The 25,835-nt window shown below is 44.8% G+C and overlaps 1 protein-coding gene across 1 annotated transcript; it reads left to right on the forward strand.

Moving 5' to 3' along the window:
• Positions 1 to 162: 162 nt before the first annotated feature.
• CASP3 (caspase 3) lies at positions 163 to 24,861 on the forward strand. Its single transcript, XM_062213297.1, has 7 exons — positions 163 to 245; positions 13,587 to 13,656; positions 16,673 to 16,797; positions 20,050 to 20,178; positions 20,486 to 20,661; positions 21,197 to 21,317; positions 22,502 to 24,861. The coding sequence occupies exons 2-7, from the start codon at positions 13,601 to 13,603 to the stop codon at positions 22,729 to 22,731; spliced, it is 837 nt and encodes a 278-aa protein (XP_062069281.1). The 5' UTR covers positions 163 to 245; positions 13,587 to 13,600; the 3' UTR covers positions 22,732 to 24,861.
• Positions 24,862 to 25,835: the final 974 nt, after the last annotated feature.

Consider the following 25,835-nt stretch of genomic DNA (forward strand, 5'->3'; position numbering starts at 1 on the left):
GAGGCGGGGCGTCCGAGCCTGGCCCGGAGCTGCGTTCGGAGCGGCGCGGGGCGGGGCGTGCCTGCGAGAGGAGGACGCGCACGAGCTGAGGGGCGGGGCGGGGCCGAGGGGCGGGGCCGAGGGGCGGGGCCGAGGGGCGGGGCCGAGGGCGGGCCAGCTGCCGAGCTCACCTCTAGCTGCGGCAGACAGCGGAAGCTGTGCAGACGTGGGGCGAGGCGGGTGCTGCTGGGTGTGCGGAGACTGTGGTGAGTGCCCCCTCGCCCGCTCTCCCCAAGGCGCCACCTGTCCTGGGCCCACTCCCTCCGCCCTCCCACGCCCTGCGCCCGCCTCGGGGACGCGGCCCGGTCTGCAGCTGCCGCGGGGAGCCGGGAAGGATGGGCACGGTCTGGCAGGCGGATCCTTTGTTTTGCTGCGGCGGCGGTTGCAGGGCGAGCGCTGGGCAGGCAGCCGAGACCCAGAGAGGGGAGGCCGAGCAGCGGGAGCCCAGCGGGCGGAGACCCCCGCCGGCCCAGGGGCGGGTGAGGGAGGGCCAGGAGGGAGGATGGGGCGGGCGGCCGGATCCGGGGAGCCAGAACCCGGCCCCGCGCCAGGAGGAGAGTGCTGGAAGCCGCGCGGCCGGGCTGGGGGCACCGGGACCCTGGAGCAGGAGGCCTGGCCGGGAAGGGTGGTCAGCGGGGACTGCAGGCCGAGGGCTGGATCGCGAAGGGCGGAGCGGCGCGGGGCAAGGGTGCCCCGAGGGCTAGAGGCGAGCGGTGCAGACTGTGAGGCGCTGCCCTCGGGGCTGTGCCTCCCGGGACCGGGGCGAGGGCTTGGCCTCTGCTGCCTTCTGGGTCCGGGGGCCTGGCTTTTCTCGGATTGACTGTGTGGTTTAGTTCTTCCAAAAGCTCGTTTCAAGTCCTAAACGCCAATGCCTTTCACAGCTGAAGGCCTTTTCCTGAATCCTTCCGATTCATGCCTGTAGCCACGTAGCCCCGCTTTGAAACCCCTCGGCCGTGCTCAGACCACAGTTGTCGGTGGGTCTGCTCTCGGCACATGGCTCCCACCCAGGAAGCCAGCAGCAGCGCCCGCAGCCAGCGCTCTCGCCCACCCCGCTCCTTCCCCGTTAGTCACTAAGCTTCTTCAGCCGCCTCTGCCCTCCGGATCGGTCCAGGGTCTACTCTGCTTGCAGCCACCCTAGGATCTCACTCCGGACTCTCGCCCCTCTCCGGTCCGTGGTCTACAGCACGGGCTGAAGGTCCTTGGAAAGTGAAAATCTAGAAAGGACGGGTTGAGTCCTCAGTACCTTCCTAGGTCCTACCTCTTACCTGGTACCTTTCACTTTCACTGACCTTCCTACCTAGTCATCAGAATCCTGCGTCCCGCCCTGACACATGCAGTTTGCTTATGGGTAGGAATCCTACTTAAGTTCTGTCCTCATTAAACGGCTCAAAGGAAGACTTCCTATTATACCTTCCTTTCACACCTGGCATTTCCTAACAGGGATGTGTCCTGCCCCTATCAGCGGCTTGTTTTCTCTTCCCTAGGAGATTGTGAGCAAACTCCATGAGGGACTGACTTTATGGATCATGGTCTTCCTTATTGTCATTCACCATAGCCAAGGCGGGGCACGAGTTGAGTGCCTGCTCATCCACTTGTGTTTTCACTAGAGCCTTATGCTTCTGCAGTAATTTGGCCCTATCTAGAAAAAGTACATGTTTTAGGATTACTTAGCAAATTGTGAGCAAAGCCCGTGCATTAGAAAAGAATGGCAGGGGTGAAAGGAGTATGGAGTCGCTGTTCCATGAATATACAAGATGGCAGAAGGAGAGCTAGGATGGTTAGGGAGCCTGTTGTCATGACGCGCTTGGCCGCTTTGTACTGCAGTTATGTGATCTCTAACCATGAAATGTAAGGCTTAAATCATCCTATCGGAACCCTGCGCTGAACTTTGGTTTGGCTTTCCTCTTCTGCAGAAGAATGCTTCTGAAAGTGAGAATGAGTTTTAATGAATGAATGGCCCGATTTATTGTAGTGTGGCAATAAAACCTGTTCAAAGTGAAAGAAATGAAACACTGTACCTAGCTAAATCAGATTTGCTTTTGCTACCTTGCAAAAAGGCCTTGCCTCTTTCCACTTAAAGAGACTGGAGTCTTATCTGATATAGGCAATTACAATGCTTTTCTGCTTTCAAACCTGATTTAGCACAGTATCCTATTGCCTTATCTCCCTTGGAAAGTTACAAGCAGTCTGTATTTCCAGGAATAACATTACGTTGATCCTGGTGTTTAGTATTAGTTCTTTAAGCTCTGCCCCAAAGATAGGAAGCACTGGTGCATGGGCCTTAAAAAAAAAAAAAAAGTGGGAATTCTTAGATTCTTAAATATTGTTTTGTACACATTTTTAAAACATATACAAATATGAGAGGAAAAAGGCTACCCTGTTGTCAGCCTACACCATGTCCCAAAGGCAATGCTTACTAAGTTTTCCCTAAGTTAGGCAAAATATGCGTACGTTACAAGCTTGTGAAGATCAAGTGATGTCTGTGGGAATGTGTTTAAATGCCACATTCTATACCCTGTTGGTTATTCCTCTGCATGCCGTGTGCTCGCCTTCCAGTATTGCCTGTAGAGCTTCTGTATTATGATGGAGTAGATGAGGCCACCTGACATGGAATAGGCCGCTCTGGCATTTGCCTGCCTCAGCCACGTTTGAGGGCCAGTGAACACTGTTAGAAACCCTGCGCAGGGGTGGGGTCTCTGTCTCTTCCATCGCCTCAGCACTCAGGCATGCAGTACTCCGTCCACAGCTGCGTTCAGGAAGGAATTACGGTGCAGGTGTCAAATGAGAAAGTGGTTCTGACTGCCTTTAGCAGCTTCAGACCTTCCCTGGCAGGCAGAGTTTCTTGTTGTTGTTTTGTTTAATTTATTTGAGAGTGGGCGTTACAGACAGAGAGAAAGGTCTTCCATTCACTGGTTCATTCCCCAAATGGCCACAATGGCCAGAGCTGAGCCGATCTGAAGCCAGGAGCTTCCTGTGGGTCTCCTACATGGATGCACAGCCCAAGCACTTGGGCCATCTTCTGCTGCTTTTCCAGGTCTTGGCAGGGAGCTGGATCAGAAGTGGAGCGGCCAGGACTCAAACTGGCACCCATATGGGATGTCGGCACCACAGGTGGAGGCTAACTTACTTTGCCACAGCGCTGGCCCCTAGGGTTTCTTTAAGTGATTTTAAACCTGAATCTGAGTCTACAAAGCAGCAGGAGTGCGGAGGTATCAGAGGTTGTGTGTCATTTTTGTAAAAAGCATCCACGATGCCCCATTCTTTATGCATTTCATACAAACTATTTAGAGCTACAGAGGCTTCCCATGTCCTCCTCTTAGCACTTCATTCGGGAGAGCAGACCTTGTGCACGGTGTAAGTACTGTGTTCTTTCTGACTTAGGCCACAAAGTCCGAGGCACTGCACAGCAGGGAGCACAGCAGTCTGTCTGCCTAGCTGAGCGGCCCTGCCAGAGCAGAGGGCTCATCTGGTCGTATGGTACTGCTGAGTTCGGTTGGTTCAGTATTTAATTCTACCTGCCCATTTGCATGTTTTGCCTTAATTACCTACTAAATACCAACAGACTGACTTCATCAGGCCCAACGACAGTCGCCAGTTTGTTAATTTTTACACATTCCCGAAGAATTTCAGAGACCAGATGGGACAAGATTTCCGTAAGACCTCAGGTACTTTAAGGCGGAAACCTTTTCCTGTCCACACAATTGTGAAGCAAATATTCTTTTTGTTTCACTTACTGAATCTAGAAATGCGACTGCTTTTGAGACTTTGCCCTTTCTGATAGGTCATAAATATACTCCTGATATTTTTCAAATTGTTTGATAGAAGCTATAATAGAAGCCATAAATGGAAGTCTTCATCTTTGCTTTCTAAGCCAATAGAGGTCCAGAGAAGGTGCCCTAGTGATGCATACTGAATGCTTAACAAGAAGCCAGTTACACGCTTGCACTGCAGAACAATGTCTCCATCAACAGGGGACCTGGATACCATGTGTCCTCCTAAGACTGCAGTGCAGGGAACATTCCTGTCACCTACTGCCATGGTAGTCCTGGTCAGTACAGTGCAAAGCATTTCTTGCACGTTCGTGGTGATGCAGGTGTAAGCAAACCTGCTGCATTACCAGTCACATAAAAGGATGTGTGTAGCAACAGGTATGGAGCCTAGCAGGTAAGACCGCCACACCCACACTGTAGTGCCAGAGTTTGATTCCAGGCTCTGACTCCTGACTCCAGCTTCCTGCTAATTTAGATCCTGGGATGCAGTGGTGATGGATCAGGTAATTGTGTTCCAGGCTCCCTCCTTCAGCCTCTGGCCCAGCCTCAGCTTTTGTGGGAATTTGGGAAGTGAACCAACAAATGAGAGCACTTTCAATGTTTTTTAAAGTTATATGAGTATAGTACATGCAGTTATATACAGTCTATAATACTCGATAATGATCATAAATATTGTTGCTGGGTTGTGTATGTACCACACTCTGCTTTATATCATCCTAGAATGTATTCCCACTTTGTATAATAAAAGTTTATTGCAAAACAGTGCATTGTGATGTTCACACAGTGACAAAAATCACATAATGATACATTTTTCATAACATGTCTCTGTCATTTAATTATTTCAAATGCAGAGAGGAGGAGAGAGATCTGCCATCTGCTGGCTCAATTCACAAATGCTTGCAATATTCAGCATTTGGCCAAGCCAAAGCCAGAGCTGGAACTCAGTTTTGGTCTCCCACGTGGATGAAGAGGACCTAAGTACTTGCACCATCGCCTGCTGCCTCCCAGGGTGCACATTAGCAAAAAGCTGGAATCAGAAGCAGAGCTGGACTTGAACCCAGGCACTCCTATATGAGATGTATGAGATGTAGATGCCCTAATCAGTGGCTTGGCCTGTACACCAAAGGCCACTCCTGTATTTTGCTTTTAGAAGTAAGTTACCCAGTGGCATGAGACACGCCATCAGCATTACTCTTTGCCCTTAGGGTAGGTGTGCTGTATGCTATTTCCATGTTTCTGCACTCATGGTCTTTTTTCTATCATGTTTTCTATCATGGTATTTATGTACTTTATTTCTTCTTAACTAGAGCTTCCCAGGTTATAGATTTTTGTTTCCTTCTTGAAATCTTCTGTGGTATTATTACTGTTACATGTTACTATAGAATAGTGGAATCTGCCCTGTTGGGTCAGAAGGAAGTCCTGGCTTCAGTCTTGGTTCTGCCACTGAAAAGTTCCTTCACTTCTCTAAGGCTCTGTGACCTAAACCATAACATGGAGTCAGAAGGCCCAGAGAATTGTTGGGAAGACTACCTAGAAATGTACAGACATCTTAGCTCTAGCCTATGTGGATGGGCTCTAAGAGGAACTGCTTTGTGCAGTGTTTGCATACAACACTCAAATCACACAAAGCATTGATCCTTGTCTTTGGCTATTGCTTTGGTAAATCTATGCTTATAATTTTTTTTTTTTTTTTTTGGCAGGCAGAGTGGACAGTGAGAGAGAAAGAGACAGAGAGAAAGGTCTTCCTTTACCATTGGTTCACCCTCCAATGGCCACTGTGGCCGGCGTACCTCGCTGATCCGAAGCCAGGAGCCAGGTGTTTCTCCTGGTCTCCCGTGCGGGTGCAGGGCCCGAGCACTTGGGCCATCCTCCACTGCCTTCCCGGGCCACAGCAGAGAGCTGGACTGCAAGAGGGGCAACGGGGACAGAATCCAGCACCCCGACCAGGACTAGAACCTAGGGTGCCGGCGCCGCAAGGCGGAGGATTAGCCTACTGAGCCGCGGTGCCGGCCACTTATAAATGGTTTGTAAAAATGTTCATATTTATGGAGATTATTTTAAAATTAACAGTGTTAGATCTCACATCTCATTTTGAGATTCAAAAACCCTTAAGATGGAGACCAGGTTTTTATCACTTATCTAAGTTTCCTTGTAGGATGGACACCAATAATAACCTAATGGTGAGTGACAGATTAGCTGATTAAGAATCTCTAAAACTGGTTATACTGATTTACTATTGCATTTTGAAATCAATACCATAGGCACACTTTCAAAATATTTGTTCTTAAAAAACATGTTTGATTTTTTTATTCCAAAATATTGATATTTTATAGATTAATGTAGAATTTTCAATTTTAGAAATCAACATTTCTCTGCTTTAACTTCTCTGTAGATAAGTTCTACTTTATTATATTAACTGGCTAACTACTATGTCAATAGGGAAAACATTTCAACTTTTTACTTCTTGAGGAAAACACAGCTTGGAATGTTTAAATAACTATTTTCTAGTAACATTAACTTCATACCACATTTTTTGTTGAAGCTCTGCCTGTTTGAGTGTTAGTGGCAAGTGTTAAAGGGACCCAGAAACTGAGTCCCAGAGTCCCATCTAATGTCACCTGATCTACTTGGGACCTTCACCATGACCTAATCCATGTTCATACTTGTGCTTTTTTATCACCAGCATCCTCAGGTGATGCCAAGCATTACATACATTAAGTCCATTTCTGTGCCAGGATGTATTTTTTCACATCCCCTTTGTTTATTTTCTTTATGTATTATGTTTTTTCAAATGAAAATGTTATAAGAACTTACTCTTGTTATTATGTAGGGCAATAAACACTCCCCTTGGGAGATCTTTTTTTTTTTTAAATCCTGCTAAGATGAGATCACTCATCCCCAGAATAACTTGTATCCAGCTGGGCATTAGCTAATGGAGGTGAGGTAATGCTGGTGTCACACTACATAGAGTTCTCGAGGAACAGACCTTGCTCCCCAGAGTGTGGAAAAAACAGATGATGAACACTGAGCAAATGTGCACATGTCTGATGCTAGGGTTTTGTTTACCATCATAACAAATTTTAGTATCAAGATCAACTGGTAACTATGGCAATATATTAATACCATTAAGGAAGGAAACTAAATATATTTGGAATTTATTCTTGAAAATTCCTTATGACATAGAAATACACTACTTTAAATCCTATTCTTACAAGAGTTCATAGTTTTTTTTCTTTCAGCCAACAACTACTTATATTAAGACAAAGAGAATTCTTACAAAAACCTGGATGGGGCTGGCGCCGCGGCTCACTAGGCTAATCCTCCACCCTGCGGCGCTGGCACACCGGGTTCTAGTCCCAGTTAGGGCGCCGGATTCTATCCCGGTTGTCCCTCTTCCAGGCCAGCTCTCTGCTGTGGCCCAGGAGGGCAGTGGAGGATGGCCCAAGTGCTTGGGCCCTGCACCCCATGGGAGACCAGGAGAAGCACCTGGCTCCTGGCTTCGGATCAGCGAGATGCGCCAGCCGCAGTGGCCATTGGAGGGTGAACCAACGGCAAAAAGGAAGACCTTTCTCTCTGTCTCTCTCACTATCCACTCTGCCTGTCAAAAAACAAAACAAAAAAAAACAAAAGAACTTCATTATGACCTATATGCTAAGAAATTTGCTTTCTTGCATCCTGAATTGGTGCAAAGCATCCCACACATCAGCACAGTAGGAAACAAACTAAACCAGTAACATAACCATCTATGACCATTATAAAATGTTATACACTGTACATAACTGTACCTTTCTACTTGTGCTTTTGTATGACTGGTAGTGTAATAGCTTTGTTTATACCAGCATCCCGCAAACACATGAGCAGAGCATTGTACTACAACATGACATCATGAGACAACAGGAATTTTTTGACTCCATTATAATCTCATGAGACCACTGTCATATGTTTTCTATTGTCTGAAATGTCCTGTGGGGTACATGACTAGATAGAGAAAATAGATACCATCAGCTTTACCAGCCATCCCATGTTGTGCCAGAAACTAGTCTTCCTCCCCATTACAATCGATGAGACAATTTGTTTTTAAATTTATTTGACAGGTAGAGTTATATAGACAGAGAGAGAGAGACAGAGAGAAAGGTCTTCCTTCCGTTGGTTCACCCCTCAAATGACCACCATGGCAGGAGCTACACTGATCTGAAGCCAGAAGCCAGGTGCTTCCTCCTGGTCTCCCATGCGGGTGCAGAATCCAAACACTTGAGCCATCCTCCCCTGCCCTCCCAGGCCACAGCAGAGAGCTGGACTGGAAGAGGAGCAACCAGGACTAGAACCCAGGCCGCACGCAAAGGATTAACCAAGTGAGCCACGGCGCTGGCCAAGACAATTCTTGTCTCAGGTGAATACCTCTCCATATGTAAGCTGGTTAGGCCCTTTATCCCTTCAGGAGTTCATTCTTTTTCTCCTTCTTTATTAGTGTCTCATTTTCTACTGTATCATTCTCAGCAACATGTAAACATTCCTTAGCACCTAAAAAGAAACCTCCTGTACCCCTCCTGCCTTCTGTTACATTAACTGTTTAGGAAGCCATAGCTGTGGTCTGGGTTCCTGCAGCAGGCCCAACAGACCAGGTCAAGACACACTCATGTTGATGTTGCACACTACCATACTGAAAGTAAGCTATTTATCTGACCTTTTAGGAAATCAGGAGGGGGAAATAGAATCCCCAGAGTTTTAGCTGCTGTTCTACTCAAGTTCCCCCTGCTCTAACCCTTTACAAGGAAATTGACTTTGAAATGACCAATTGGCTTTTTGTTCCTTTTTCTGCCCATTTTATTTTTGGGGAGGGGGGGCACTTTCTGTCTATAGAGTCAACCACTTCTGCTCAGCTCACTGGAACTTTGATTCAGTTTTATAGAATGACATGTTGCTCAATTCTAGAATTGCAAATTAAAGTCAATGAGCTCTTTAAAGTAAAATTCCTGGGTCAGCATTGTGGGTTCAGCCACCACCTGTGACGCCAGCATCCCGTATAAGAGTGCCAGGTGCATTCCTGGCTGCTCCAGCTCCCTACTACTGTGCCTGGGAAGGCAACAGATGATGGCCCAAGTATTTGGGCCCCTTCCACCCGTGAGGAGATGTGAATGGAGTTCAGGGAGTGGCCAGAGGATGGAAGATTCTCTGTGATGCTCTGCCTTCCAAATAGATGAATCTTTTTTGAAACACTGATTTTCTTGTAACTTTTGTCTTCTGACACTGTTCTATTTCCCCTTTCTCCTACCCAGCAAAACTGGAAAGTGCTGTTCCTACTCACTGGGAAGAGTAGTCTTTACTCACTTTTGTTTTCCCATTCTACCTCCAACCCACTCCAACAGCATTGGTCCTTTTAAAGTATAATTTTAAGGAAGTCAAAACCTTGCCTGTAATGCATCAAATCTTTCAGTTAATTAATAATGGCATTAGTGGCCGGCACCATGGCTTAACAGGCTAATCCTCCGCCTTGCAGCGCCGGCACACCAGGTTCTAGTCCCAGTTAGGGCGCCGGATTCTATCCCGGTTGCCCCTCTTCCAGGCCAGCTCTCTGCTGTGGCCCGGGAAGGCAGTGGAGGATGGCCCAAGTCCTTGGGCCCTGCACCCGCATGGGAGACCAGGAGAAGCACCTGGCTCCTAGCTTCGGATCAGCAAGATGCGCTGGCCACAGCGGCCATTGGAGGGTGAACCAACGGCAAAAAGGAAGACCTTTCTGTCTCTCTCTCTCTCTCACTATCCACTCTGCCTGTAAAAAAAATAAAATAAAAAATTAAAATTAAAATTAAAAAATGGCATTAGTAAGATGTTAAGCCCAGTTTAAAAGAATCTGAAGGGCCAGCGCCGTGGCAAAGAAGGTTAAGCCTTCGCCTACAGTGCCGGCATCCCATATGGGCACCAGTTCGAGCCCCGGCTACTCCACTTCTAGTCCAGCTCCCTGTTGGTGTGCCCTGGAAAGCAGTGGAAGGTGGCCCAAGTCCATCTTGGCTCCAGGCATCAGCCTGGCCCAGTCCTAGGCATTGCAGCCATTTGGGGTGTGAATCAGTGGATGGAAGATTGATATTCTCCTTCTCTCCTCCATCTACTGTATTTCTGCCTTTTAAGTAAATCAATCTTAAAATCTCAGGGTGCCACTCTTTTCTATAGGTTGGAAATCAATTATATCACAAGCCAAAATTCATTTTTATTGCTATAGACAATAATTTGCATAGCTATCCATTTTCTGTAGGTTAACTTTCTATGGAGCTATAAAATAGCCTAGTTAATAGGTTAGTCAAAAGAATGCATCCTGGTGCTGGCACTATGGCGCAGTGGGTTAACACTCTGGCCTGAAGCACCGGCATCCCATATGGGCAGTGGTTTGAGACCCAGCTGTTCCACTTCCAATCCAGCTCTCTGCTACAGCCTTCGGAAGCAGTAGAAGATGGCCCAAGTCCTTGGGCCCCTGCTCCCATGTGGGAGACCCAGAAGAAGCTCCTGGCTTTGGATCGGCGCAGCCCCAGCCGTTGCGGCCACTGGGGAGCAAACCAGCGATGGAAGACCATTCTGTCTCCCTCTCTGCTCTCCACTCTCCCTCTCCACTCTCTGTGTAACTCTGACTTTCAAATAAATAATTTTTTTTTTAAAAGATTGCATCCTGTGGAATCAGATAATCCCTTGTACTCCTGTGGACAATGTGCAGCATTGCCACTGCAATGATTTTCAGTATGTTCTGCCTTCTTCCAAGTCCTGGATGGTTTTACCTGGAAGTCCCCTCTATATCCCAGATATGCACGACAAAGCCAAGTGATCTCTATCCTCATCTGAATTGGCTCCTCTACAAGATTTGAAAAAGTTGAACACTCTTTGAAAGACTTTCACATACATTCCCTGATTTCCCTCACTTTAGTCTCGTGCTGCCTTTACTTCCTTTGAAAAGCCCCTAAATAATTGGGTGTCCCAGTATATCTCAGCCCGTATCTTTCCCCTGAGTTCCAGACTCTTAACTACTCATACCCACTTTTCAACTCTAGGTCAGGATACCATCATCTCTTGCCTGAACTATTCCAGAAGGCGTGCCATTGGCCTGTGTGCTTCCACTCTGATCATACGCAGTGCATCCTCCACTCCACAGGCAAAGTGATCATTGTAAAGCATGCTGTCCCTCTTCTGAGGAGAATGTTCCAGTGGACTCTCCTTGTCATTGGGAAAGAGTCAAAGCTTCGCTTGGCTTCTGAAGCCCCTTGTGATCCTATCATCTCCTTCCCTTCCTTCACGTACACAAACCAAGCTGGACTTTCTGTACCTTGAGTATAGCAAACGCTGTCAGCACATTTGCACTTGCCGGCCCTGGCCCAGGGAAGGACACCTCTCTCTATTGCCAGCCTCTGTGTCGTTCACATCTCAGTGTAGGTATCACCTGGGAGGTGACTTACCTGACCGCCTTAGCTAAAATAACTCTCACTGCCCACTTTATTACTCTACCTATTTTGTTTTCTTCATAGACCTTTCCAGTGGCTGAAATCATTTTTAGCAATGTGTAATTATTCTTCCTCTCTAGAATGAAGATTCTTGAACGTAGGAACTTTGTCTTGTCTTCCACTCTGTCCTAGGAGCACTCTGTCCTGCGGCATAAAGTAGGTGCTCACTGAATGTTTGCTTACTGACTAAAGGTTGTACCAGCCATCCTCCCTTGGTTTCCTAGGAAACCTACAAGACATAAGACGATGGAACAGCAAAGACCACTTGTAGAAATGCCAAACACAGACTGGCTTTGGGAGAAGGTGGCACAGCACCCTCTTCTAGAGGTTCAGTTGAGATGGTGACACTCCCTCTTCACTCTGTTCTTTCCCCCACCTCTCTCCCATCACCTCTAGGGGAGAGAGGAAGAAGGAACTGAGCTTTGGAAAATGGAAGTTAGTTTTTCCAGGAGACCATGAAAAGGGAGGATCTTGGTGAAGTTTTAATTTGGGGAGATAAAAACCATCTGAAGATGAAGGATAGTGATAGGTGCACAGCGTGACTGTCACTAATGACACTAAACTGTACACTCAAAAATAGCGACAACAGGCAGGTATAGTGGTTAAGGTGCTGCTTGAGGCCCTGCATCCCATATGCAATGCCTGGGTTCAGACCCAGCTCCGTTCTTGAGACTGGCTTCCTGCTAATATGGACTCTGGGAGGCGGCTGGCGATGGCTCCAATAGTGGAGTCCCTGGTTCCCATGTGGGAGACCTGGATTGCATTTCTGGCTCCCAGCTTTAACCTGCTCTAGCCCTAGCTATTGCAGGCATTTGGGGAGTGAACCAGAAGATGAGAGATTAATCTTGCTGTCTGTCTCTCCCCCTACTGTCCCCACACACCTCTCAAATTTTTTAAATGTTTTAATTAAACAAGAGGACTGCCTATTACTTTCTAGAAGGCTTTTGTGAGTGAGTTGGTGGGACTCTGTTCTTGTAGTTCTGGTTTTAGTATAGGAGTGAGGTTAAATTGTATTTTGATTGGAATTTTTGACATAACCACAGCTTCTAGAGGCTGGAGAAAATTATCACGATTTCTTTGTTCTGTCATTTTGTGTTCTATCCCTGATTTTTCTCTCTTCCTTATTTAGGGAGGTAGATTACCGTGGAGGTACTTTTGCTCCTGGAAAGACAGGAGAGATGTGGTAGAATTCCAGAACAAACAGTGCTGAGCAGGCAGCTTCAGAGCTTGCAAAGTAGGAGAAGGGTCCCATCACCCGACTTGTGACTGGACCACATCATGGAACCACTAGAAGTTGGGTTTCCTGACTAGATAGTTGGCACAGCACCTGGTATACAATAGATGCTCAATTAGTAGTAGCTGCTTTACTTACAGGACTTAGTGTGTGAAATAGAAAATAATTGCCAGTGGAATAAGGAAAGCAGAAACTTTAGTGTCCACTTCTAGGTTTGCTAGACTGTTCTACCACCTACATGAGGAGCTGGAATCACAAAACCCATTTTGAGAACAAAGCTTATGTAGAGGCTGAGGCATGTAAATTCTTGGTGCTTTTACATCTGGAGAATCTAAGTAATGTAGAATAATACATTATGTGAGGTCTGCTGTTGTGGTAGGAAGTTCTTGGCTTTTATTTTAACTGTGTTGATTTGGAAGACTGAATTCCTACAGGTGACCTGGTGTGTCATCAAGGAAACAAGTCACAATCTCTATCTTGATCTGGTGGGGTTATGCACATGGAAGAACTCTTCGAACTGCACTTTTTCTCTGTGTACTGTATGCAACTCACTGTAATTCAGAGCTCAATTTAAAGAAAGAGAAATGGGCTGTCGTGCGGCTCATATAGGCTAATCCTCTGCCTACGGCGCTGGTATCCCAGGTTCTAGTCCCAGCTGGGACACCAGATTCTGTCCCGGTTGCTCCTCTTCCAGTCCAGCTCTCTGCTGTGGCCCTGGAAGGCAGTGGAGGATGGCCCAAGTGCTTGGGCCCTGCACCCGCAATGGGAGACAAGGAGGAAACACCTGGCTCCTGGCTTCGGATCGGTGCAGCACACCGACCGTAGTGGCCATTTGGGGGGTGAACCAACAGAAGGAATACCTTTCTCTCTCTCTAACTCTGCCTGTAAAAAAAAAAAAGAGAGAAATGGGCTACATTGTACCATCCTAAAGGATCTTGTTGCACCACTGAAATCCTTAACAACAGAGATGAAACTGGAGTATTTGTTTAGAGAAATAATCATTAAATAATTAATATGCAGTTTTATAATGACAGATTTTTCTTTATTCACTTTTTTATACTCTAGGTAACAGAAGTATCATGGAGAACATTGAAGAAAACTCCGTGGACTCAAAATCTATCAAAAATTTGGAAGCGTGAGTATTTCAGTGTGATGCTATGGAATCGGAGCAGACAGACATGTCATACGGTAACCTGAGGAATCAGAAAGAACATGGCTTTCAAGCCAGAGATCCTAGCTGACTTCTTCTTTTTTTTTTTTTTTTTGACAGGCAGAGTGGATAGAGAGAGAGACAGAGAGAAAGGTCTTGCTTTTTGCCGGTGGTTCACCCTCCAATGGCCACTGTGGCCAGCGCATCTCGCTGATCCGAAGCCAGGAGCCAGGTGCTTCTCCTGGTCTCCCATGGGGTGCAGGGCCCATGGACTTGGGCCATCCTCCACTGCCTTCCCGGGCCATAGCAGAGAGCTGGCCTGGAAGAGGGGCAACTGGGATAGAATCCAGCGCCCTGACCGGGACTAGAACCCGGTGTGCCAGCGCCGCAAGGTGGAGGATTAGCCTGTTGAGCCACGGCGCAGGCCCTAGCTGACTTCTGACCTCTCACAGCTGTGTGGGTTTGCTAAGTTAACAAATCCTCTCTCAACCTCTTTTAAAACTTTCACAGTGCTGCAGGGAGGGGTGAGGGGAGAGACTTAGCACAGTGTCTGGCCCACGACAGAAACCTAGTCCTGCAGACAGAAGGATGCCCCCAGAGAGGCAGATTCACAAGTCTGCCTGCTTTGTATCTTTGCAGATAATGCTACAGGATTGGAGGTTTTGTGTTTGGGGAGTTTTTGTCCTCCTGTTTATGAATTTTAAAAGCAATGCCAGTTTTCACTTTGGGGAGGAATTGCCTAATATGGATTACATTTTACTGTTTTTCTCATGTTCTTTTTCTAGAATATTCTACTCATTAATGGTTTCAGTCACTAACAGGAAAATGGAAGAAGCTAAAACTCAAACACTCTTCAATTAATTCATGTCTGTTACTGTCCATCTGCGATGTCTCATGATGCTCTTAGTTCTCAATTTATGTCTGAGACCCAGTAGTAGTATTCTGCACCACCCTGGAAATTATAAACTCGTTTAGTAATGCTAAACAATAGCATTATAGCAGTTCCATTAATTAAAGATACAGCAATGTTTGTTTAGCAAAGGTAGAACTTGAACTTCTGAAATGCAGTCCCATTTTAAAGGGTTTTTCTTATCTAGTTGTCATTATTTAAACCTTTTTAAAGTGATCCACACTCTTCCTGTTTTTCATGTCATGACATCATGTCAGAATCATTTAAATGGCAAGTGCATAGGAGCCCTGATAGTTTAGTGTTGTTCTGATGCTATGGTAAGCCGCCTGCACATTCCCAGGCCCTTTGAATCTGCTACTGGTAGAGTCCCGACCTCCGGAGATGGGAGGTAATAATTCACTGACCCATTCTCTGCATGACCTGAGGGTCAAATCACTGGGCTTTCAGGGTTTGCATATTCGGGGCTGTTCATCTCTAGCTGACTGACAGTAAATTTTTACTGCTTTTAACCTTTTTCCAACAACATGTTTAGAACTATGCATACAGCAGCCCCATCTCTGTAGGATATGTTCCAAAACCCACAAAGAATCTGAAAGTGCAGATGGTACCAGACCCTGTGTGTCCTGGGTCTTTCCCTCTGCCTATGCACCTCTGATAAAGTATAGGTTATTAATGAAGCACAGCTAGAGATTAACAGCTGTCGAGAAAACAGAAGTTATAACAATATATCTTAATAAAACTTGCTTAAATATTATGAATTATTTCTGGAATTTTCCATCTAAAATGTTCAGAGTATGGTTGACCATGATTAACAAACCACAGAAAGGCAAAACCTTGGATGAGGGGGGGACGAGTGTAGTGTGAACTAGGTTCAGTGCATGAGTGTGTGGCCTTGAGGCTGGCTCTTCCCAGGCCTGCTGTTTCCTGATTCTTGGTGCAGATCAGTGGCCAGGACTCTGGAATATCCTTGGGGTCTGTTTCTGTCAGTTTTCTTGGGACATAACTACATCTGTGCCCTTTCATACTCTCCTGGCTGATTTCTGCAGCTACTGAGTAGGCACAGCAGAAACCTGATGGCCCACATTGCAAACACCAACTGTTTGGCCCTTTAAGAAAAAGTTTATTCATTCCTGGTCCAGGTAGCAGAGGTTTTTCAGCAAAGTGACTTCCAGACAAGAATGTTATGTTAGGGCTCCTATGTGTTAGTAAATTCTGTGTATTAATAAGATCACTAATTTGTTCAGTTCATAGAGTGTAAGAAATAACTGAGAAACTATAATAATTGTGCTTTGAGTCATATTTACAATTTGTTGGTTTCTGTCATTTCAAGGTAACTTTTAAGATTTTACTCTTGAGGCCGGCACCGTGGCTCACTAGGCTAATCCTCCGCCTGCGGCGCCAGCACACTGGGTTTTAGTCCCAGTCGGGGCACCGGATTCTGTCCCGGTTGCTCCTCTTCCAGTCCAGCTCTCCGCTGTGGCCAGGAAGTGCAGTGGAGGATGGCCCAAGTACTTGGGCCCTGCACCTGCATGGGAGACCAGGGGAGGCACCAGGCTGCTGGCTTCGGATCAGCGTGGTGCGCTGGCTGCAGCACACTGGCCGCGGCGGCCATTAGAGGGTGAACCAACAGAAAAGGAAGAGCTTTCTCTCTGTCTCTCTCTCTCACTGTCTAACTCTGCCTGTCCAAAAAAAAAAAAAAAAAAAAGATTTTACTCTTAAAGGATAAAATATTTGGCAGTTTCAAGAAATTTTTTAAATTACAGAATGTGCTTGGTACCATTTTGTTAAAATTTAAAGGGAACATAAAACATGAAAAGCCTCTACTCTGAAGTCCAGTGATGGTTCCTTTTCTGCAGACTGCGACACAGTCTCCGCACAGCCTCGTGCACACTGCTTAGCCTCACAGTGGGTCATTTCCTCATCTGTAAAATGGGTTGTTGTGAAATGTAGGTGAGGAAAAGCCTGCAACACAAAATGTGATTTGTAACATGCAACAAGTGTTAGCTGTTCTGAGTTATGAAAGCTGTACTAATGTGCACAGAAGGATTGGGCATTTCCACCTGTGTAAACTGTTGTCTGATTTCCAAACAGAAAGATCATACATGGAAGCAAATCAATGGACTCTGGAATATCCTTGGACAATAGTTACAAAATGGATTATCCTGAAGTGGGTTTATGCGTAATCATTAACAACAAGAACTTTCATAAAAACACTGGTATGCATCATATAATTTTTAGTTCCCTAATAATACATTTTAGAATGTTGTTAGAGAATATAGAAAATAAAATTCCTCAGAGTCCCAAAAAGCTAGTTAGCATTGTGATGTATTACTTAATATTTTTTCTTGACAGCTTTTCTGAAAACCATGATTTTATTCATAACAAGCAAGCAATGTATCCTGGTTGTTACACTTAATGTAATATAAGTTTTTTTAATGTTGCTGTGTAATTTTAAATTTTTTTTTTTAAGATTTATGTATTCATTTGAAAGTGTGACAGAGAGAGAGAGAGAATCTTTCATCCACTGGTTCACTCCCTAAATCCTAAATGGTGGCAAAAGACAGGAGCCTGGAATTACCTCCAGGTCTCCCTCATGTGTGGTAAGGGCTCAAGCACTGGCCATCTTCTGCTGCCTTCCCCAGTACATTAGCAGAGAACCAAATCAGAAGTGGAGCATCTGGGACTCGAACTGGTGCTCACATGGAATGCCAGTGTCACAGGTGGTGGCTTAACCCACTGCGCCACAACACCAGCCCCATATCTCTTATTTTAATGGTTACAGAATACCACATCCCCTAAATATACTATACTAGTAGTATAGTATTATACTATATACTATAAATATACTTATATACTATAAGTGAATAACTCACCACAGAGAAGAGCATTTTGGCTGTTTCCCTGTTTTTCATGTTTTAAATTGATGCTGTGATAATTCCTCAAATTGTCTTATTAACCAACTTAGAATTCTTTTTTTTTTTTTTTTTTTAAATTTTTGACAGGCAGAATGGACAGTGAGAGAGACAAAGAGAAAGATCTTCCTTTGCCATTGGTTCACCCTCCAATGGCTGCCGCAGCCAGTGCGCTGCGGCTGGCGCACCGCACTGATCCGAAGGCAGGAGCCAGGTGCTTCTCCTGGTCTCCCATGGGGTGCAGGGCCCAAGCACTTGGGCCATCCTCCACTGCACTCCCAGGCCACAGCAGAGAGCTGGCCTGGAAGAGGGGCAACAGGGAAAGAATCCGGCGCCCCAACCGGGACTAGAACCCGGTGTGCCGGCACCACAAGGCAGAGGATTAGCCTGTTGAGCCACGGCGCCGACCAGAATTCATTTTTAAGTTAGACCAACTACATGTAGTGAATCTAATTTAGGAAACAATTTATGAGAGTGGTTAAAAAAAAAAAAAAGTGACAAGCCAGACTACACTGGAAAGATAGGGTTTGGTGCTGAAGAGCAGGTGAAATTTGGTCTCCAAATCCAACAGCACCATTTTATTGCTTTGGGTTGTATACTATCGACTTCAATCATTAAATAAAAGACAAAACTTTCTTTTTGCTCTGTTTTTTTAAAAATGTACTTACATTCTTCTTCATACTGCCAGTCACAGTGCCTTCCTCCTGTAGAACTTTACACCTTACCCCGGAGAACCTCTTCTTAAAGTATGTCATCCTCTCTCACCCCTATAAGCACAGAGGTGGTTGTCTCACACCTGCCTCAGTTAGACCATCAGGTCCTCCCAGGATCTGCGGCAGTCTAGTGTTCTGCCACGTGACCCACAGACCTCCACCAGAAGCCAGTCACCCTGTCACACAACTGCTTGGTGTCCTCATCCTTTCCTTGATCAGCTTATTTTAATTTGATAGCGAGAACTATGTCCATATAGAAATTGTGGATTAGCAAAATGAAATCACTCATAATCCCACTACCCAGAGATCACACCATTTCAAAGATATAGGTATTTCGATGATCTGTATTTCGTCTTCAAACATAGGAACTGTATTCAGTTCTAAGGTGTGTTTCCCCCAGGATTCTAGCAGTTTTGAAGTCTGAGTATTATACTGTCTGTCTGTATACGTGGAAGGTACTACGAAGGATTGGGAAGACGGTGTGCTCACTTTGGGCAGGTTTCTTAAATCATCTGTTCTGCCTGTCTCACATCTGTACAAATGAAACTGGTAATAATCACTCATGGCATGTGGCAGGATTAGAGGGGGTTACCCGTAGAGCAGAATGCCTGATACATGATATTAACACGGTGATGTTGTAGAGTCCATTTCCTCCTGAAAAAATATTATGAAAGTAGTAATGTCTCAAAATGGTTGGGAACTTAGAATTAAATACAAGAGTACTGTAAAAGTTCATGGGAAAATAGAATAATGCACATTTTTCTTTAATACTTTGACTTCTCCTCATATGGCTCTGTTAATTTTTTAAAATAAGTTAGGATCATACTTTTTTTTAGTCTTTTTTTAAAAACATCTATTTTGGGGCCAGCGCTGTGGCCTGAGGCTCCGGCATCCCATATGGGCGCCGGTTTGAGTCCTGGCTGCTCCACTTCCTGTCCAGCTCTCTGCTATGGCCGGGGATATCAGTGGAAGATGGCCCAAGTCCTTGGGCCCCTGCACCCACGTGGGAGACCCGGAAGAAGCTCCTGGTTCCTGATTGGCACAGCTCCAGCCATTGTGGCCATCTGGGGAGTGAGCCATCGGATTAAAGATCTCTCTCTCTCAACTCTTTCGAATAAAGAAATAAATCTTTTAAAAAAATCTATTTTCTCATGGTGAAGCTTTGTCTACAAAAGTGGCAACAAGGTATTTCATTATATAAATGAATCATTTAACCAAGCCCCTGTTGTTAAGCATTTAAATTCATGCCTGCTTTTTACTAAGAAAGTGTGAGATTCTCTTGTGAATATAGCACTGATAGTTTATATTATGAAGTATCTCACATGCTAAGAAATTAAACTTTGTATAATCATGAACAAAATAATTGAATTGGGCCGGCGCCGCGGCTCACTAGGCTAATCCTCCGCCTTGCGGCGCCGGCACACCGGGTTCTAGTCCCGGTCGGGGCACCGATCCTGTCCCAGTTGCCCCTCTTCCAGGCCAGCTCTCTGCTGTGGCCAGGGAGTGCAGTGGAGGATGGCCCAAGTGCTTGGGCCCTGCACCCCATGGGAGACCAGGATAAGCACCTGGCTCCTGCCATCGGATCAGCGCGGTGCGCCGGCCGCAGCGCGCCAACCGCGGCGGCCATTGGAGGGTGAACCAACGGCAAAAAGGAAGACCTTTCTCTCTGTCTCTCTCTCTCACTGTCCACTCTGCCTGTCAAAAAAAAAAAAAAAAAAAAAAAAAAAAAATTGAATTGGCCTTTGAAAGAATTTCTTGTGGATTTTGTGGATTGCTATTTAGTTCATTTCAGAGGAGTTACTCTCTTTAAAATTCAATTAAAAGGAATTCTTTCTGTTGCAAGGAATGTCATCCCGGTCTGGTACAGATGTAGATGCAGCAAACCTCAGGGAAACATTCATGAACTTGAAATACGAAGTCAGGAATAAAAATGACCTTACACGTGAAGAAATCATGGAACTCATGTACAATGGTAAGTAATTCAAAGAATGGCTTTATTCCTAATTTTATTTTATGCCCTAACCATAATTATACAGGTAAGAAAGTAAGGATTGTGGGATTATACCGTACATAATCCTAATTGTATTTTAGTAAAGTAAAACGAAGTTATTTGCACCAGTTCCCTGAAACAATTTGAAATGTGTTGCTCTGTCTCAAGTTGTGTTTGGAATAATCTTAATTCTGTTGTCAGCTTCTTCATCTTATTCCCATGCAACATGTCTGAGATTGTTAAATAAAGTTGGAAGGTTTCTTTCTCTTATTTGGAAATGTCTTTGCAGTTTCTAAAGAAGATCATAGCAAAAGGAGCAGTTTTATTTGTGTGATTCTAAGCCATGGTGATGAAGGAGTCATTTATGGAACAAATGGACCTATTGAACTGAAGAAATTAACAAGTTTCTTCAGAGGAGATTACTGTAGAAGTCTAACTGGAAAACCTAAACTTTTCATTATTCAGGTAGAGTATAACTGAGCAACTTGGTTATTAAGGATTAATCTGGGATTAATTCACTCAATTATGGGTTATACAAAATCCTTTGTTACTGAGACTACAGAACAATTGTTTACTTTGAAAAAATGTAATTTTTGAAAGGCAGAATGACACAGAGTGATGTTCGATCTGCTGTTTCACCCCCTAAATGGCTGCAACAGCTGGAGCTAGGCCAGGCTGAAACTAGGAGCCTGGAAAACCATCCTGGTCTCCCACGTAGGTGCAGGGGCCCAAGCACTCGGGCCATATTCTGCTGCTTTCCCACGCTCATTAGCAGGAGCTATATGGGAAATGGAGCAGCCAGGACTCAGACAAGTACTCAAGTGGGATGCCAGCGTCACAGGCAGTGGCTGAACCCGCTGCTCCTCCACACGGGCCCCTCTTGTTACTTTTTTATTCTTCAAACCACACTTGATGGTATGGAGTAAATTTCAATTCTAGGTACACAGCAAAAGGACTCAGCACAATTCACAGTTTTTGCCGTTGCACTTCTAACATCTAGGCTTGCCGAGGCACAGAGCTGGACAGTGGCATCGAGACAGACAGTGGGGCTGACTATGACATGGCATGCCAGAAAATACCAGTTGAAGCCGACTTCCTGTATGCATATTCCACGGCACCTGGTAAGCAGGTTTTGAGTAAAGAGTGTCATGTGTGGATTTTAAATAAATTATACTGTGACTGGCATAGCATTAAAGAGGGGCAGTGTGTTCCAGAGACTGTCGTTGATCTCCCTAAGGATTAGCTACCTTGCCTACATTTTAGGGTGCCTTAATCAAATGGGGGGCTCCGGGAGTTGGCTCAGGCTCATTCAGGTATCTGCGTCTAAGAGAGCAGACAACAGTGTTATTCGTGAACTTAATTCTAGATAGGATACTACACGGTCACAGAGCCTAACTCACAGCTTCCCCCGCAGACTACAGTAGAAGTGACACGTCTTCCAGCAATTCTTTGACATACAGGAAATAAAAAAAATGAACATAGCTAGTCTAGGAGCGGGTTGAGGTGAAGTGGAAGAAAATGAAAAATGATACACTCCTATGCTGTTAAGGTTTACTTTTTGTGGTTGTGTTGCCCATGCCCTAGAAGTACTTATTGAACATACAACCATTTACTTACACAACTCAGGTGGCAAATGGTTTGGAAAAATAAGGAAAATTGTTGTTAAACTAGTGTTCCATGCTCACATCTGCTCACTAGGGTTTCCTGTATCCTTCAGGCATCTTGCCAGGCTAAGTATTGGTAAATTAAAGCAATGGGTTCAATAGCTAATCCGTAATAAAGTACAATAAAGACTATTTCCCTTTTTGGGCCCTTTGAATACCCTGTAATGTGTTCATTTAACTTTATTCATATGCCTCAGGCAAATTAAGAACCCTCAAATGTGTGTGCATGTGTAAGCAATCTACTTCTTGGCTGAACCAACATTAAAATAAAATGGAGTCTGATTGAAACACCATGCTACTTACAGTGCCCCTGTTAGTCCATCTGTGCTGTTGCACCTTCTTACCTGCTGCACAGCTTCCCGTTTGCCTTGTTGGAAGGTGAGCCCAGAAACTAAAACTCGCAGTTATTCAATGGTAAAGTTAGACAGTTCTCTCTCCTTGCTGAAAGCAGCGGCGTATGCACAGCACATGTCTGTGCCCTTCTAACATCTTGTCTCTTGAGACCAAAGATGTCATATTTTCTTCTTATGGCTAATAAGACCTGCAGAAGTTCTTGCTTATTTTTACCCCTTATGATTTTAATCTATAGACACAGCTAAAATCAAATACCCATGGTATTTCGGTTACATTTTGCCTTGTAGGTTACTATTCCTGGCGAAACTCAAAGGACGGGTCCTGGTTCATCCAGTCCCTGTGTGCCATGCTGAAAGAGTACGCTCACAAACTTGAGTTCATGCACATTCTTACTCGTGTGAACCGCAAGGTAGCAACAGAGTTCGAGTCCTATTCCCTCGATGCCACTTTTCATGCAAAGAAACAGATTCCATGTATTGTGTCCATGCTCACAAAAGAACTGTATTTTTATCACTAAGGAAATGATCGGATTTTTTTTTTCCCAGTTTGTATGCCAAGTGAAAAGACAGAAAACTGTTACTGTACTTCCCCCTCATTTAGATCTAATCTAACACTCTCCAGGGTACTTTGAAATATACTACTTCCATAGCAATAAAATCACAGTGACACTACCTCATACTAAGGTAGTTGATACTGAATTTAACTAGGCATAAAGTGCACTATGATCCAATCATTATGAGGAAATGATTGTAAATTTACATCTTTCCGAATTATCAAGTTTGAATGATGCTATGAATTTTCAATTATGAAAAAGTAAAACATTGTAGTAATGAATTTCAATACTATCCCACCACTTAAAACTATACATTCTAGTTTTTGTCAGACTATAGAGATGATGATGTGGAATAATGTATCTTAAAACATGGAGACCCTTGGGGATGGTCAGAGGCTTGAACTTTTATTTTAAAGTTGATGAATGGAAATGAGTCAACTGTATGTTTCAGTCATTTGAACTCATGATTTTGTGATGCTTGTCCTGACCATGTCTTTGTTGTAAAAACTCATGTCTACTATTGAAAAAAAACTAAAGAATTATTTCAGAGAAAGTATGAGTAAGCCGAGTTGACTCTTAAGGCTAAAATGCAAAAGGATGGAGTTGTGTCTACAAGGTGCTGAAATGCTGCTGATCTACAGCATACCTTATTTGTTCTCAACAAATCAGTTGAGCTTTACACACCAGCAAACTATCTAAAGAACCTCAAACTGTCAGTTATTATCAGACTAATATGAGGAAATTCTATAAGAACATCCTAAAATACAACTTAGGGGCCAGCGTTGTGGCACAGCAGGTTAAGCCACCACCTACTACTCCAGCATCCCATATCAGAGTGAGTGCCAGTTCAAGTCCCAGCTTCTCTACTTCCTATCCAGCTGCCTGCTGGTATACTTGAGAAGGCAGCAAAAGATGGCCCAAGTAGTGGGAGACCCAGATGGCCTGGCCCAGCCAACTGTCAAAGCCATTTAAGAAATGAATCAACAGATTTAAGATCTCTCTTTTAAAGATTCATTCATTTATTTGAGAGGTTGAGTTACAGAGAGGGGGAGAGACTGAGAAAGTTCTTCCATCTGCTGGTTCACTGCCCAAATGGCCACAACAGCCAGAGCTCAGTCAATCCAAAGCCAGGAGCCAAAAGCTTCTTCCAGGTCTCCCACACCGGTGCAAGGGCCCAAACACTTGGGCCATTTTCTATTGCTTTCCCAGGCCATTAGCCAAGAGCTGGAATTAGAAGAGGAGCAGCCCAGACACAAACGCACCCATAGGGGATGCCAGCACTGCAGGCGGAGGCTTAGCCTTCTATACCACGGTGCCAACCCCTGGAAGATCTCTTTCTCTGTGTATCTTCCTCTTTCTCACTCTGCCTTTTAAATAAATCTTTTTTAAAAAACTAAACTTATATATTGGACAGCCAAATATAAGGAAAAGGTAATAAGTTGATCAGCTGGACACTGATCAACGTGATCCAAGCCAGGGCAGGGTACGGCACAGCCTATTCCATGAAGGCAGGGCCAAAGAGCATGGCTTTAGAAATAGGATCGCCAACTCATTTCCTCATGGCTATTGGTGTGCTTGGAGGATGTCCCCAAGGCACGAATAGCCAAGTAAGACATTGAGCCAAACCAGTAATTGAGAGTCACAATTAATAATAAGAAAATGACAGTACACTTTGTAGTCACATTGGTAAGCATGTAATTTTCTGTTGATGTTTACAATCAAAGACTTGTGGTAACACTTCAAACTGTTTGATGAAATAAAAGGGCTCATGGTACACAGGACTTTAAAAGTCATACAGCTGTAGCCCCTTTGGCACATAGGGGCACCAAAGGCCCCAGCCAGGGAGGCCAGGCTGCAGCCTCCACACGCACAGAGCCCTTGGGCTGTCACCATACCATCGCGTTTCGTGAGTTTTCTTTGTGCTCAATAGAAGACCTCACATTCACAGATGACAGCTCTTTGTTTTGATCAGATCTGAAGCTTTTTCTAAGTAAATGTAGCATGTATCTTAAAATTATATGACAATTTTATAAAACTTTGTCATTTTGCATTTTTATTTCAAAATATAAATTAAAACTGAAGATTACTGACATATTACAGTTTGTTGTTGTTTTCATTGATGATGTTGTACTGCCAGCTGGAAGTTAAAATATTTTTAACCAAGAGCTTAACTTGGAATAGTTGAAGAGAATGCACCATCCCTTAATCATCTGAGTGGTGGCAAATCACTGCCGAGGGGCCCAGGCCTCCCAGGCCCTCTCAGGAGGTCCTGTTCCGGAGATGACGGCCAGGTAGCTCCTAGGTATGACCATGTTTTTGAATTCAAAGTGTTTTTTGCCACATCCGTCGTAAGTAGGGCTAACGGGGGTATGGGGAGAACCAAGGCGGGATACAACACACCTGCTCTGACAACTGCCTCTGGGAGATGGGGTTGTGACACAGGCAGGTGCCCCCTTTTTACTTTGTGTGCTTAGGAAAAGAACATAGAAAAGTGGGGCTATGGGCAGTTTTAAATTTCCTCCCGTATTTCCTGAATGACCCTAATTAGGAATGGGGACTCCTGTTTCCTGGTCGTACAGAGGAGCACAAGTGACTTCCATAAGCTTCTTTTAAAGCTGTGGTTCTAGAATGTGAACAACTGAGAACAAGCTAGCCCATCCTAGTTTGCCTACTATATTAAGAGGTCTCAGAGCATAAGACCAACAACCCAGTAGAAAATGGACCGGGGACATGGACAGACAATTCACAGAAAAAGAACAAATGGCCCTTAACCTTGGGTAAAGAACTTAACTAATCTTCAGTATAAGAGATGCAAATTAAACTATCATCTGTCATCTATCAGGCCGGCAAAGATCCCAAGGTTTGATAACGTCTTCTGTTGGCAAGCCTGTGGAGAAATGCACACTCTTCCACTGGCGGGAGTGAGAATTGGTGCAGCTCCCCCTGGGGGAAGTCTGATGACACCTATCGACTTTGTACACCTTGGAGTAGCACTCTCATTGCTTGGAACCCAGCCTACCTTACACCTGTATCTGTACAAAACTCTGCACTAGGTTTTCATAGCAGCA

The sequence above is a fragment of the Lepus europaeus genome, chromosome 16 (genome assembly GCF_033115175.1).
Source record: "Lepus europaeus isolate LE1 chromosome 16, mLepTim1.pri, whole genome shotgun sequence".
NCBI classification, from domain to species: domain Eukaryota; kingdom Metazoa; phylum Chordata; class Mammalia; order Lagomorpha; family Leporidae; genus Lepus; species Lepus europaeus.